The sequence below is a fragment of the Anoplopoma fimbria genome, chromosome 24 (genome assembly GCF_027596085.1).
Source record: "Anoplopoma fimbria isolate UVic2021 breed Golden Eagle Sablefish chromosome 24, Afim_UVic_2022, whole genome shotgun sequence".
NCBI lineage: Eukaryota > Metazoa > Chordata > Actinopteri > Perciformes > Anoplopomatidae > Anoplopoma > Anoplopoma fimbria.
In genome coordinates this window covers 1,280,840-1,297,175 of record NC_072472.1, presented here as the reverse complement: position 1 = coordinate 1,297,175, position 16,336 = coordinate 1,280,840, and the positions used below count along the sequence as shown (strand labels likewise).

General features: G+C 39.2%; 1 protein-coding gene across 1 annotated transcript; it reads right to left on the bottom strand.

The window, feature by feature from the left end:
- Nucleotides 1-353: 353 nt before the first annotated feature.
- LOC129113145 (rap1 GTPase-activating protein 2-like) lies at nt 354-12,868 on the bottom strand. Its single transcript, XM_054625306.1, has 22 exons — nt 12,817-12,868; nt 12,077-12,112; nt 10,004-10,036; nt 9,556-9,786; nt 8,990-9,093; nt 8,804-8,882; nt 8,662-8,715; nt 8,072-8,155; nt 7,870-7,970; nt 7,077-7,206; nt 6,219-6,374; nt 5,466-5,537; nt 5,300-5,386; nt 4,821-4,967; nt 3,546-3,650; nt 3,222-3,313; nt 2,612-2,716; nt 2,340-2,427; nt 1,563-1,629; nt 1,301-1,371; nt 622-645; nt 354-499 (listed from the first exon to the last, which is right to left on the bottom strand). Exons 1-21 carry the CDS (start codon nt 12,820-12,822, stop codon nt 634-636), a joined length of 1,860 nt encoding a protein of 619 aa, XP_054481281.1. The 5' UTR covers nt 12,823-12,868; the 3' UTR covers nt 354-499; nt 622-633.
- Nucleotides 12,869-16,336: the final 3,468 nt, after the last annotated feature.

Below are 16,336 nucleotides of genomic sequence, written 5' to 3'. Positions count from 1 at the left end.
CATCATTATATAATATATTTTATAATACAACAACAATGACAATTATTTTTATTCTTATTAGCATTAGTACTTATTGTGATTATTACTATTATTATTAATAATCATAATACCAATAATAATAATAAAACATAACATTAATATTAATAAAATGTATTTTTCTTCTCCAGAGACACAGAAGAAGACAAAACATGACCAGCAAACACATTTTTCAGAGTAAAATCGTTGTAGTGACCCTTTAAATTACGTTCATGAATCTTTATGTGTGAAAGTGTGTGTGTGTGTGTGTGTGTGTGTGTGTGTGTGTGTGTGTGTGTGTGTGTGTGTGTGTGTGTGTGTGTGTGTGTGTGTGTGTGTGTGTGTGTGTGTTGACATGCACAGCCCTGCAGGTCTGATTCCCTCTGAGCAGAAAAGATGCTGCAGCGAAAGACGAATGTGTTGAAGTGTTTTCCCTTTTTATCCTCAGTGAGTGTGTGACATCATCAACCTCCTCGTTGTTATTCTGCAAAAAAAAGATGAATAATTAAATCAAAGATCAAACTACAACAAAACCTGTTTTTCTTCTCTGCTGGTTTGAGTTCTTTTACTCAGAAGTAGTCTCTGTCCACAGACGTGTGTCCTCACCTCCCCTGCTGGTCAGTTCCCCTGCTGCAGACAGAAAACATCAAACGTTTATCAGTCTGAGAACTGAAACATGAAGAACTAGAATCTGAACGGCACAGAAACATTGTGTTGGTTCAAAAACCGTGAATGAAGAGATGAAAACACGAGACGTGAGCGATGAAGAGTCTGAGACCTTCCTCATATTAATACATGACAGAATTGTTTTAATCACGTCTTCTTCTTCTGCAGTGCTTTAATGTCAGAAAGCAGCTGTTTGTATTCATTATACGAATATTCAACAGGATGGAAACTAGACGTCAGATTTTATTTTGAGGTTTTTCTGGAAATTTGTGCTTTAATTCGATGGAAACATGAGCAAAAAAAAAACCACAAGGGCGATGGTCATAATTCAAGATGGCGACGGCAAGATCAACAAACAATGCTTTATGGTCTGTTTGACTCTAAATGGAGCATCATTTACTAAATGAACATCATGCTGTATTGAAGAAGACTTGAAACTAGAGATTGAGACCATAAACTCATGTTTACAATGTTTACTGAGGGAATAAATCAAGAGAGAAGTAGAGTCATTTTCTCATAGACTTCTATACAACCAGAGGAGTCGCCCCCTGGTGGACAGCAGAGAGAATGCAGCTTTAACACAGGAAGCAACAGATTAAATTCATAAAAACAGACTTACTGCAGCAGAGTGACTCAACTTGTCGAAACGGAACTTGAGGTTGGATCTTGGAGAGTTTTTATTTTTAAACTCTGAAAGACGACAGAGGAAAAAAATAATCATGAACGACAGGAAGCAACAAACTCTGCATCATAAATATGCAAATACATTAATAATAAGTATAAAAAGTGAATCTGTTTTTCATTCTATTGTTATTTTTTGCAGAGAACATCACGATATGGACTGAATGTGTTTGTGGATGCAGCAGGAAGTTGTTCTGAACCTGTGGGGCTGCGACACACGATGAGCGGAGTTGAACTTTGACCTTCTACCGTTGCAGCTTTGGCGAGCTAAAGACAGAGAGAGAGGACAGGTCACTGATAACACAAACTGTATCCGAATAAGAGCTTTAGGATAACTATCTTTCTTTTGTTCATATTTACATGTTTTCCTTGATTTTACAATAATGTGCATCACAAATGAATTCACTTGCTGCTGTGAATAAACTTAACACAGCAGATTTTTCACATCAAAAGCCTTCCTTCCTTTCCTTTATTTACTGGGCTTTTATTGTGAAAAAAATATACATGAAGTGCTGACTTTCATTGAAGTAGCAGCTTGATGCAGGAAAAAATACATATGTGGAAAAACTGGAATTAAGAGTAGGACAGTGGTGGAATGAAGTACATTTACTCTATATATATATATATATATATATATATATATATATATATAATATATATATATATAAGTACACATTTGAGGTACTTGTACTTTCTTGAGTATTTTTTATTTCATGCTACTTTATACTTTACAGCTTTAGTTACTTAACTTAAATTAGGATTTTACACAAAACATATGAATAGTTTATTACATTTGAGTCCACCACTGTTTATTCCTGCATGAGCGAATCATATTAATAATCATAACAACATGACTGAATTAATTATTAAAGTCATAACTCTCATATTTTTGTAATGTTTTGATTTATTGCTCAGCCGGAGAACAAACTCTCATTAAAAAGATTGAAATGTTGTGGGTGTTATTTGTATTTCCTCACCAGGTGAGTGTCGTCGGCGGTGATGCTGAAGCTGCAGGTGCTGGATGTCGATCTGGAAATCTTACTGCTCTCCTTCTTCATGTGAATCCTGCAGATTACCAAAAACTAAAACATTCTCTCACGATGGACCCAGTTTTATTTTGTATTATTTTATTCAATGTCTTATTTTTTACCAGTGTCTCTAAAGGTTCCCTGTGTTTTCTTTTAAATGAAGAAAAGCTATATTCTATTGTTTAGATCCATGTTAACTTCACTGCCTTTGTTGCACACACCTGTCCCGTTGCCCCGCCTCTGGAGAGCTGGGATTGGACGGCAGCTCTGACCTCACCTCCAGTGTCGGGTGGCAGTTGTCGAAGCTCCTCTGCTCACTGAGGAGACTGAAACATTTCACAATATACAATGAAGAAGCCTAGCTTAGCATTAATACTGGAGGCCGGGTGTAGTGTTAACCTAGTTCAAACAAAGACTGGAGTCACGGGGGAACTGTTAGCCTAGCTTAGCACAAAGATTGGATACTGAAATTGTTTGCCTAGCTTAGAACAGAGACTGGAAGCAGGGGGAAACTGTTCATGTAGCTTAGCACAAAGATTGGATACTGAGGGGAATTGTTAACCTAGTTTAGCTCAGACTTGAAGACGGGGGGAACTGATGGCCTGGATAAGCACGACTGGAAACAGCGTAGTAAAAGGTCTGGAACCACTTGGAAACTGTTTGCCTAGTTAAGCACAGAGACCGGTTAGCTCTATCAAATGAAACCACCTCCCAACTACTCCAACTCTGTCAGATTGACATGTTGAATGTATTTTATGAGTCAGGTGTCGACGTAGAATTTAGATATCTGTGTTTTTAGCAGCAGCGACTGAATCTAAAATAAAAAGTTACCTCCTGTGGCTGTGTTTCTCTGTTTGGCTGTCGACGCTCAGCAGACGAGGAAACAGTCCTGAACGTCTCTTCACAGGAGATTTCACATTACACTGACATAGACACACACAGCGGTTGTTAACAATATATCATCGCTGTTAGAAACATTATTCATATACACTAATGTGTTATTGACATATATAGTATATATAATAGTTTGAAGTTCCACTTAGGTTGTTCTCTCCACAGTTTTACATGACGGGAGATTAATGTTGAACTTTTGTAAATAAATAACGACAGCAAAATAAAAAACATCCTCCGCAGTGACCTTTGACCTCTGCTCACCTCAGCGCTGATGTGTGCCAGACCCCCCCCACTCAGGCTGGTGGACAGACCTGCCCCGCCCCGCGACATGGTCTCCATGGAGACGCTCCGTCCTCGCATCGCCCTCTAATGGAGAAAGAGAGGTAGGCGACGGGTCATTTGTGGAAAAACAATGTGTGTTTTACTGGGAATAAGTAAGTTAAAGATAATAACTCTGTGTTAATGCATGACGTAAAAACAAAGCTGCGAACGCTGGTGCTTAGAAATGAAACCAAAGCAGAAGAGAAACTGCAGTTCCTCAAACGGCCACTTGAGGCTCCAACAGAGAGTCAATCCCAATAGACCTCCATGTTAAAATTTCCAACTTTACAGCAGAAATAAACATGTTTACAGCCCGGTACTAAACATTTCGGTCCTTATAGCTAATATCTCCAATGATGAAAGCTTTTTGGGGTAGTATTTTTTTCATAATTCATTCTTTTATTTCATATCAAGGCTTAAAGAAAGCCACAATAGAAGGTACTAGCTTGGTGGTGTTTTTGTTGTTAGTGCCTTTACGAAAAAATTTCATGCAAATATCAGACAGATAAGATGGCTGACCATTCAAAAGGTCTGTGCTCAGGTTTTTCAGTTAGTTAAATTCTAGTTTTATTTAACTTATGTAAAGTTAAAGAACTAATTAGGTATAGGTGTCTGTGCTCCCATACCTGGCTAGTTAGCTTAGCTCGTTGTACTATAAGACATTCCGTTCATTTTTTTCTGGTAAGTACATTACAGAGAAGATTGTTTTAAGTTAGTCAATATAAGCCCACCAATAATATCACAGTTCTGGGAATTATGTAGGCCCTTTGCTAACCAAGCTAGCATTAACTGGTAATTTAGCATTTGTTATGCTAGCCGTATTCCTCTTCCCGAGCTCCACCCACTCCAAATATGGTCACTTCTTTTCCGACGGCAAAAATGCCAAACATGAGGCTAAAATGGTTGTCCACAAACTAACTATAATGGTGACTATGTCCAATTTTAGAGTCCATAAACGTTCTGTTTTTATGATTTTCCTACAAGTTTATGTATATAAGCCCAAATAATATTTTTAAAATTATGCTAAAACCTTTTAATCAAGATAGCATTAGCTGGTAATTTAGCATTTGTTATGCTAGAGGTTAGTATTTATTTTAAAGAAGATAGTAACTGTATAACACACACACACACACACACACACACACACACACACACACACACACACACACACACACACACACACACACACACACACACACACACACACACACATACCTTGATGGACTCCAGCAGACCTCCGTGGGCGTGTCCGTTCTCAGACCGCCCCTCCTCTTCTAGACCTGACGTCAATCCCAGCATGCTCTGGGAGCGTCTGTACAGCTCGTCATGGAGGCTGTCCAGCAGGGCGGCCCGGGTACGCTCCTACACACACACACACACACACACACACACACACACACACACACACACACACACACACACACACACACACACACACACACACACACACACACACACACAACAAGACTTGTGTGATCAGCATAATTAGTGTGAACAGTGTGATCCAGGAGCAGCATGTAGATAGAAAACAACAGAGGACCTAAACTTGAGCCCTGTGGAACACCACAACTAAGTACATTCACTTGAATACTGTACTTAAGTACAATTGTAAGGTACTTGTGCTTTACTTGAGTATTTCAATATAAGTACTTAGTGACATTCCAACACTGTAGAACAAAATGAAGTGTTTGTACCTCCAGTCGGGCGAAGCGGTCGCTCTTGTAGCAGGCCAGCTCTGCGTTAATGAGTTTAGTGAGAAGAAACTCTCTGAACTCTGGACCCTGAACACACAAAGAGTACCAGGTTAACGTAGGTTTGTATTATATCTGTATTATACTCTAAAGTCAAACCTCCTCTCACCTTCTTAAAAACAGATGGATTAGGGAGGGGCGGGCCAAACGGAGGTACGTCTTCTCGTGCTGTGACGGCAACCTGTCAATCAGTCACAACAGCGCATTACAACACAAACGGCAAGAAAGTATTTATTAACTTGAAAAAATCTGCTTTTTACACCCACATATACAACGGTAGTGCTTACTCCTTTGCCTTCCACAATAAAAGCCCAAGACATATACGCTTGGATCACTGCTTCAAAGGGGAACTTAAACTCACTCAGAGCATTTTGCTAAAAAGCAACTGAACAAAATAGCTGAAAAGTGAAACTGAAACTGGTTGTATAGAAGTGTATGAGAAAATGACTCTACTTCTCTCTTGATTTATTCCCTCAGTAAACATTGTAATGTATGGTCTCAATCTCTAGTTTCAAGTCTTCTTCAATACAGCATGATGTTCAACATGTTTTTATTACATAGTGTTTAATAACAACTTTGATAAAAACACAGGAAAAGACAAGGACGAACCAAAGAGAGACACTTCTTAGAAAGTTAGTGACTCCTGTTTCTGCAGTATTCTTTGTGTCCATCTATCTATCTATCTATCTATCTATCTATCTATCTATCTATCTATCTATCTATCTATCTATCTATCTATCTATCTATCTATCTATCTATCTATCTATCTATCTATCTATCTATCTATCTATCTATATTAAATATATCCAGCATGCTAGATCTATAGAACACAGTTAAAAACACACCACATGTTTGTTCTCACCTTGTAGGCGGTGCTGTCGGAGCAGGGCTCCTCCACCTGCACCAGGATGAAGGCGTGCAGGAAGTTGGAGGCGATCATGTCGGGGACAAAAGGCGTGGCCTCCTCCTGGAAAACCACCGCCACGATGTCGTTTCCTATGTGGCGTTTCCTCTGGAGCTGAAGAGAACACGGTTGTTATGCTATCGTCGTTTTAGGATGTGACCTTTCATCTGGTCTTCTTGTCAAGTTTAGCTCGTCAGTCGGGTTATATTTAGTGTTTGAGTCGAGGTTACATCTTCTCATGTTGTTACGTAATAATATGTTTCATGTCACTTAATAATACAACTTGTTACTGACTCAACTCATAAAATGTCACGACTGTAATGTTACAATTCGTTAATGTCACGACTCATTAACGAATTGTTAATTCATGACTTGTTAATGTTACGTCTTGTTAAAGACTTGTTAATGTTAGAAAGACTTGTTAAAGACTTGTTAAAGTCAAGACTAGTTAATGTAAAGTCTTGTTAATGTTACAACTCGTTTAAGTCAAGACTCATGACTGCAAGAATGTCATGATCCATTAATGTCTTAACGTGGTAATATTACGATTCCATAAAGTCAAGACTTGTTAAAGTCACAACTTTTTATGTAACAGCTCTTCATGTCTTTTCATGCTTTGTTACGCTTCGGTTTATATATGTAAAGCTTTAATCACGTCTCTACTTCATGACACGTCACATTTATGTCATGTCCTCCATATGTAATGCTTGTTTTTCCTGCTGAGTAACACCGTGTCCTTCTGTTTGTTGCACCGTGCCGACTCATGCTGCGTAATGCTTTGTCATGTTTCGTCCTGCTGTTTTCTTAATGGCGTACCTGCTGTGCGTCTCCCTCCGTGAAGGGCAGTTTGGTGGAGGCGTGGAACATGATCTCCTGCTGTCGGTGGACGGTGTAGACGGAGTGAGACCCCGTCTGACCGTGAGACACATCCAGACCCCCCCGGAACCTGCACAGAGGGAAGAAGAAAGAACCATTTAATTCTCTTTAAAGTCTCCGTCCGGGTCAAGTATTCAGCAGTTCATGTTAAGAAAAACATTTGCTGGTCTCTACAACCGGAACGAACCAACACAGGATCTGCAGAGATGATATCTTCGGCAGAATAAATGACAATTTATTATCTTATTCCAGTGTATATTAATAAATCAATCTTCTAGAAGATGGAAAGAAACTAGAAACTCTGCAGATCTCTGACAGGCGTGTCTTATCCAATTGCTGTTTTGTAAGGTTGAATTGTCATACGATCATTTTATTTTGTATTAATAAAAAACTATAAACTATAAAATATTAGGTCTTTTAAAAGGTTCAATCAGAAACTAAAATATTGTTTACCTACAGGCAGAACAACTTCCTTATTAACAAGAGTTTTAAGATCCACCTTTTTTGATTCTACTATTTTGTTTTAAATAACATATATGTTTATTTTCATAATTTATATATTATTTATTTCAGTTTTCTTTCTTCTTTTGGTTTGATTTAAAACCTTTTCTTGCATTTGATCAAATATTTATTTTATAATTTTACATTTTCTTACATGGACTGAGCTGTATTCTCTGTGTTCTGCTTGATAAAAACACAATAAAGAAAGAGTAAAGAGTGTGTTGCTCCTCACCCCTTGAAGTCCTGCAGCTCCACCGTGTCTCCCAGCAGCTGAAGGAACTCTGTGAAGGCCGGCGTTTCCTCGTTGTTCCTGAACAGCTCCTCCTCAGACACCTGACGGACAGGTGAGGGTGTAAACATATATGATATCTAAATTATTCTCTGCTGTTTGAGGTCAAAAGGTCAAAATGTCCCCTGAGACGGTCCGTCCTCACCTGTCCAAACCTCTGGTAAACAACTCCGAACTTGAAGGTGTTGTTGACTTCGTGCTCGTCGTAGTTCACGATCAGCTGAGACGCCTGATGACAGACAGACAGACAGACAGACAGACAGACAGACAGAGACAGACAGACAGACAGACAGACAGACAGACAGACAGACAGACAGACAGACAGTCAGAGAGACAGACAGAGAGACAGGCAGACAGACAGACAGACGGACGGACAGACAGACAGTCAGAGAGACAGATGGACAGTCAGAGAGACAGACAGACAGATAGACAGATGGACGGACGGACAGTCAGAGAGACAGATGGACAGACAGACAGGAGACAGTACAGACAGAGACAGGCAGATGGAGACAGACAGACAAACAGGCAGATGGAGAGACAGACAGACAGACAGACAGACGGACAATTAGAAAGACAGACAGTCAGACGGACAGATCAAGGACAGAAAGACAGACAGACAGATTGATGAACAAACAGACAGACAGACGGACAGACGGACGGACGGACGGACGGTCAGACAGGAAGATGGAGGGACAGACAGACGGCACACAGACAGACAGACAGATGTTGTCTCACCTTCGGGTAGAGGACGGGACAGAAACGGAGTCCTGCTGCTTCGTCACACAGCAGCTTTGAGGAGGAACAACATTCATTGAGACGTTTACAGAAACAATATCAAAGAACCGGACATGTTTTTAGTTTATACTTAAGTTTGGACCTTGGCGAGCTCCGGGACACTCGGGATGTCAGGCAGCTCGGACAGAGACAATCTGTGGTAGACGCTTTTCACCCGAGACCTGGAGGGACCAGAAGAGACAGAGTCCTGAATCTGTCTGTCCCCCTCAGGACTAAAGGTCAGGGGTCAAACATGTGACCTCACAGCAGCAGGTTCATGAGTCGGTACCTGATGAGGACATGGAGGTTCTCCTGGTCCGCCTCCTCCTCATGTCTCACTGACAGAAGAAGGTTCCCTACAGCGCTGGACGAGCAGGAGAAGTTCAGATGTTCCTGAGAGACAGAGAGACAGACAGGGAGAGAGAGAGACAGAGAGAGAGAGACAGAGAGAGAGACAGAGAGAGAGACAGAGAGAGAGAGAGAGAGAGAGAGAGAGAGAGAGAGAGAGAGACAGAGAGACAGACAGGGAGAGAGACAGGGAGAGAGAGAGAGAGACAGTGAGAGACAGGGAGACAGACAGGGAGAGAGACAGACAGGGAGAGAGAGAGAGAGACAGAGAGAGACAGAGAGAGAGAGACAGAGAGAGAGACAGGGAGACAGAGAGAGAGAGAGACAGAGAGACAGAAACAGAAACAAAAAGAAAGACACTTATTAGCAAATATAGCCAACATGTGATGTCATCAGGCAATCCTGCTCTCTGATTGGCTGGCCGGTGCCAGTCAGCTTGATTAAATATTGAAACAGTTTAACCACCAATCAGAGCTCAGTGTAGGTAACCATAGCAACAAACCTCACCCTGCCCAAGAAGTGCTTCCTGTACGCCCGCGCTGCCTCGCTGATCTCCTCCAGCCGGTACCCATAATCCCCCGGGGCTGTGTCCTCCTCCTCCGCCTCCGCCTCCTCCTCCCCTCGGGTCTCCAGGGAGGTGGGAGGAGGAGGAGGAGGGTCAGCCTCGGGGTCCTCGATCCAGTATCCTCCGAACTCAGGTAGGATCACCTGAGGGTACGGGACCCCCCTCTCCAACACCTGCAACACACACACACACCAGAAATATTACCCAACATGCACTGCAATGTAGTTTTAAGTTGCCACAAAGAAACAAAGGCAACATCCTTTAATTGTTACTTGCTGTTAGGGGCCCCGACACTGTTAGAAGCTGTCAGGGGCCCAGAAACTGTCTTGAAGCTTGTTTTAAGAAGTTTATGAGTTCTGTGTTCAGAAGGAAACAGACGATCGGTCTCACCTCCTCGATCCTCGGATAAGGAATGTAGTCGTCCTGAAAGACAGACACAGACGCAATTACACACATGACAAAACACACACACACACACACACACACACACACACACACACACACACACACACACACACACACACACACACACACACACACACACACACACACACACACACACATACACAAAGACATCCTTGTTCTTCTATCTTTGTGAGGACACTCATTGAAAGTATACTAACCTATACCTAATTCTAACCTAAACCTTAAAAGCAAGTCTGAACCACAAATGTCCTCACTATTCAAAAGTGTCCTCACTCTGAAGGTCTAAGACATGGTCCCCACAAAGACAGCTGCACAAGTACTCTCTCACACACACATACATTTTGATATTGAGCCAGCTGTATGTGAGATGATGTTGAACACAACAGATGGTCCAGATTGTGCTCGAACAAAACACAATCAATCATCAATCAGTTTCTCCACAGAGGACGACTGATTGTGTTGAAGACGAGACACAAACACGTTTCTGTTTGTAAGCTGAACACGTTTAAAAGTCTACATCTACATCCCCTGCTTTATGGTCTGTTTGACTCTAAATGGAGCATCATTTACTAAATGAACATCATGCTGTATTGAAGAAGACTTGAAACTAGAGATTGAGACCATAAACTCATGTTTACAATGTTTACTGAGGGAATAAATCAAGAGAGAAGTAGAGTCATTTTCTCATAGACGTTTTTTTCGTATCAGGTTTTCTGGGTTAATTAGTATTTGTTTGTAATAAATTGATATGTTCACGTCCTTTTTGGTAAAATAACTGTTCCTCACAACGTTTTTTATTTGTGAACAATACCCTTTAATTAAACATTATTTAAATGTTTTATGAATTGTTTTAATTTATGGAATATGATTTTTACCGGGCAAACATTTCAAAGGGAATTAAATGTTCAGATGATGGCTTTTATATGTTATATAAAATTATCATTTTAGTGTAGCAAGTTAAGTCTTTTAAGCTATTTTGGGGCGTTATTGAAGCCTGTAGCCAAGTTTGAAGTCAAAAACCTGAACATTTTCTAGGGGGATGAACCCAAGAAAAAATGAAATATAGATAAAACAGACGCAGATGTACGAGGACATTAACAAATCTACATTTTATCTCTTAATGCACCAGATGAATCCCGTCACCGCATCATTTATCCCATTTAGAAGTCGTCAAATCTCAAATATCTGCAGAAACACTGAGTTCTGCTTCTGTTTGAATGTGAACAAAGTGAGCGTGGACGGATGGAAATGAGGACAGACGGATGGACAGACGTGCCTTCTGTCTCTGAGGGATTGTCTTCATCTCAGCGGCTTCTGGTACCTGCTGCATCGGCGTCAGGAAGAGAGAGACAGCGTTAAGATTAAACCCATTGACTCCCACTGAAGTCTATAAAGACACCTCGGGAATAAAACGGTTCACGCGTTGACGCAAACAGAAAGAAAAAGAGACTTTGTTTGGGACTATTTTCAGCGGCGGATGAATCCATATTTGGTGTTCTAGTGATTATTTGAATGGATTTAGTCACATAAACTACTCTTTGATGTGTGTTAATGGAGCTTTATGGCTCGGAAGAGGAAGTGATATCACACAAAACAAACCAAGATAACAAAAAGATAACATCCAAAAATAATCGACAAAAAAAAGAGTCAATCAGTGTCTAAAAGATTAAGAAAACTATCGAAAATATTATGTATATTTTAAAGGCTTTGTGTGATACAAGAAGGAAAGGTTTAGGTCTTTTCTTTTTTCCCCATTGACCCTCATTGCTGTCACAGTTTCACCGGCATCCATCCAAACTTCATGTAATATTGAATAAATATCAGCTGCTGTTGTTTGTCAGAGGAGGAGAAACTTTTCACATTAAATTAAGTTTTCAAACATTTTAATTTTGTTGACCAGTGAGGAAAAATAATCTAATTTGTTTGTTTATTTCTTCACACACTCACATCTCAACATCTTTCACAGCAGGAAGGAAAAACAGATTACAACAAACTGTGATGAGTTTATGTAAAGGAGATTTCAGATTAAATTCTTACCTCCATCTTGTCCATCAAGTCAAAGAAATGAGCCGACTGGAGACAAACAGAGACGGAAAGAAGTGTTAAGTTTAGTTTTTTTTAGTGTTTTTGTAAATCTTGGGTTTAATTTTAATTTAAAATAAAATGTAAAATAAATTATCCAATAAAAGTTAAAACAAATAAAGACATTGAAAAATCTAGTGATATAAAATGTCTCACATAGGAAAATCTGCATAATAAATACTTTCAAAAGCCTTTGAATTAATAGAAATGCAGATCAAGTGACCTGATATAAAAACAATGAAAATGTGCATTTATGAAATTGAGATTTAGCCAAATATTAAATAAAATAACCAATTAAATGAACAGTTAAGGAATATAGAAAATATGAATTAACTAAATAAATATATATTTTGAAAGGAGTGGGCAGAAATAAATATGTGTAAGGGCCTTCCTCTTCCTATAACTTAAATAATAAATGTGTATTATTACTTAAATACATAAATAATCATCTTATTATACAACTGTTGATGAAAATATGTAGAATTTATATCAACATGATCAAACATTTTTATTGTAGAAACATCTGGAAATAAAAAATCATCAAATATATATTCATAAAACAGGGGGAATTAGAATTAAAGGTCTTTAGTATGAGCCTGTTGTTCTCTCTGAAGTTTAGGTAAACAAAGACCTCTTTTGCACAGCTTAAAGGCACGGTCCCCGAATGTACAGATAGACAAAACTGTGTGTGTTACCTTCATGGTGGGGGGTGCGGTGCGGGGGGGAGAGGGGGGGCAGTCTCCAACAGCAACATTGGAGATGCTCTGGAGCTCCTGTTTACTGAAAATGAAAACAATACCAATAAAGTTATCCTTCAACTCTGAGAGTCGTGTAAACATTAGAGACGACATCGTCCTCTTAATCCACTTACAACTTATTGATTAGTTGATTTATTCGATAGATCCATCCTTTTCAGAGATTTTATCATACATTTCTTGAGAAATAAGTAATTCAGCATGAAAAAAATAGGCCCAGATTAGGGAAAAATATAAGCGCTGGAAGACGTATTCTGATCATTAACTGCAGTGAAAGTACTCATACCACACTGTGAAAATACTCCACTACAAGTACAAATCCTGCATTCAAATCATCATTGAAGTAAAAGTATATTTACATTACATTACAGTCATTTAGCAGACGCTTTTATCCAATAAGTGTGTTCAACATAGGTATTCAAGAGAACTACTAGTCACCAGAAGTCATAAGTGCATCTCCTTTCTTAAACAAGTATCTAAAAGCATAAACCAGAGCAAAAGTATAGTGCAGAAGCAATATATCAATATATCAATGTAGTTAAAGTAAAAGTATTGATTGATCAGTGAAAAGTTTTCCTTTCATATCTGATGTCTTTGCTGCATTAATGTGTATGTTTCAATGTAGCTCAAAGAGTTTATTTACCTGAAGAAATAGGAGATTTTTTTTAAATACATAAAGGAACAAAATATGATGAAAATATAATAAATCATTATAGCGTAACAATAAAAAGCATATATACTTCTATAAATATGTCTATAAATGATACTTGATACTTTGCATCTTCAAAGTATTGTCCAGGACTGACTCATGCTTTTCAGAATTGTTGAATTATCTTTTCAGGAGAATATCAACTGTTAGTAAATTGTTTTGTGTATATACTGTATATATTATCATACACAATGACAAAATACAAGATGAGAACATTCCCTGTTTCCTGTGTGTGTGTGTGTGTGTGTGTGTGTGTGTGTGTGTGTGTGTGTGTGTGTGTGTGTGGCCAGGTGTATCCGAGCGTTACACATCATCATTATATATTTGTCACAGAGAAGCGATGGGTCGGTCTCTAAAGATAGAGTTTCAATCTGTCAGGGAGCCGCCACACACTCAGCTGTAGATGACTTCATGTTGAACACACACACACACACACACACACACACACACACACACACACACACACACACACACACACACACACACACACACACACACAGTAATCAACTGCACCATCCAGCCAGAGGACCATTCATTTGTTTTCGCCCTCAGGCGGGTCGGCTTCACACATGCTCACTGGCGGTTGCCATGGTTTCGTCAGGTGTCCAAAAAAAGAAGAAGAAGAAGAAGAAGAAGAAGAAGAAGAAGAAGAAGAAGAAGAAGAAGAAGAAGAAGAAGAAGTCGACCTGGATCAAACTTTTGGATGAGAAGCCAGCAGCCAATCACGTCGCGTCCACAGTCTGCTTTTAGACGTTAAGCATGATTTTTACTCAATATATTTAAACATTTACCTATTTATTATACTCTACTGTGTTATTACTTATTTATTGTACTTGTTTTTTATCTTGTTTTCTACTTATGTTTCTTGTTTGTTTACACTATCCTCTCTGCTGCTGTAATTCTGCAAATTTCCACCTGTGGGACTAATGAAGGATTATCTTATTTTATATTGGAGACTAATATAAATAAAAATATATATATATATATGTATACAAAGTGTGTTGTGTTGGTGTCACCTGAGCAATAAGACTCAAAATTATCGCTATTTTAGCTCTGTTTTTGGTCTCCACCACCTCCTGAGCTCCACTCTTTCTCTTTTTTTAGTGTTTTCTTTCACAGGTTTTTATGCAACATCCCTCACACACACACACACACACACACACACACACACACACACACACACACACACACACACACACACACACACACACACACACACACACACACACACAACAGCCTCCCTGTTTGGACGCTGACCCCTCTGGCTGTTCCAGTTCTTTTTCAGTGTAAATGTCAGTTTGGTGAAATTAATTTGGATTCACAAAAAACGCTGCAGGAGGAAGAGTGAGGATGAGGAGCTGATTCTGATACAAGATTGGAACCAATCAGGCTTCAGTATGAAACTGACAGATGTGATGTTGAAAATTGAAGTCACAAAGTTACAAACACTGAGACGTTTCAGTGAAATACAGTCAACATTTGAAATGAACAATATTTACATATTTTTCATATCGCTTCTCAATTGAAAGTAGGTATTATGACTATTTTCAGACACAAATTAGTATATTAAAATATGTTAACAAAAATATGTTAAACCTGTCTGGAGGAGATATTTAAATTGTATTATTTAAATGCTTTTATATTAGAAATCAGTCAAACTGCATTTTAAGCAGCTGCAACCTTTTAATTCTCTGACCTTTTATATGATAAATCATTTTTATATATTATCTAAAGTTTGTTATTTTCGTAATGACCTCAAGAAGACCGACCACCTTATTGTGGTGAAGCAAAACGTGCTCCAAATAAAGAATAAATAACCTTGAACATAGTTTCATTAAGAAACAACGATTTTGTTAAAACACATTGACAAAAGAGTTATTTGTCTCTTTGTATACCGTGTGTTATATATGTATTCACATGTTTCAAGAAGCTCTGTCTGCACTCCTTATGTTCCTCTGCAGGATTTCTGAAAACCTTTTTTCTTTTATGAAACTCTGCATCGACCTGAAGACGACGAACCAACCAGAAACACGAACCTGATTCTGAGTCCTGAGGGAGCGTTTAGAGTCCAGGAACGAAGGAAAAGGTCAACAAGTAACAACAACAAGAGGACGAGAACGGAGAGGACGGAGGAGACACGGAAACCTGCTGAGGGAGAAAAGGTCACCGCGAGAAAATGTGTGTGTGTGTGTGTGTGTGTGTGTGTGTGTGTGTGTGTGTGTGTGTGTGTGTGTGTGTGTGTGTGTGTGTGTGTGTGTGTGTGTGTTTTCAAGCATGTGACCTACAAAAGTCCACTTAGAAATTCTCTCACTTTTTAAATTAAAGATCAGAATTTAAATGTGTGGATCAATAACAAATGTGTGTGTGAGAGAGTACTTGTGCAGCTGTCTTTGTGGGGACCATGTCTCAGACCTTCAGAGTGAGGACACTTTTGAATAGTGAGGACATTTGTGGATTCAGAAATGCTTTTAAGGTTTAGGTTAGGCTTAGGTATAGGTTAGTATAATTTCAATGAGTGTCATCACAAAGATAGAAGAACAAGGATGTCTTTGTGTGTGTGTGTGTGTGTGTGTGTGTGTGTGTGTGTGTGTGTGTGTGTGTGTGTGTGTGTGTGTGTGTGTGTGTGTGTGTTATATAAACCTCCTGAGCTTCAGTTTTTAAATAAAACCAGTTTCACTTTTAACTCGACTCTCAGCTGGTTTGTTATCGGTGCCGACAGCTGCGTGTCACAGCCAATCACATCATCACCTC

What these genes read in the sequence shown, in the direction of transcription:
- LOC129113145 (XM_054625306.1), bottom strand. An exon ending in GTGTCCCGGAGCTCGCCAAG is followed by an intron (nt 8,716 to 8,803) that starts GTCCAAACTTAA and finishes TCCTCCTCAAAG; the next exon opens with CTGCTGTGTGACGAAGCAGC. An exon ending in ACCGCTTCGCCCGACTGGAG is followed by an intron (nt 4,968 to 5,299) that starts GTACAAACACTT and finishes GTGTGTGTGTAG; the next exon opens with GAGCGTACCCGGGCCGCCCT.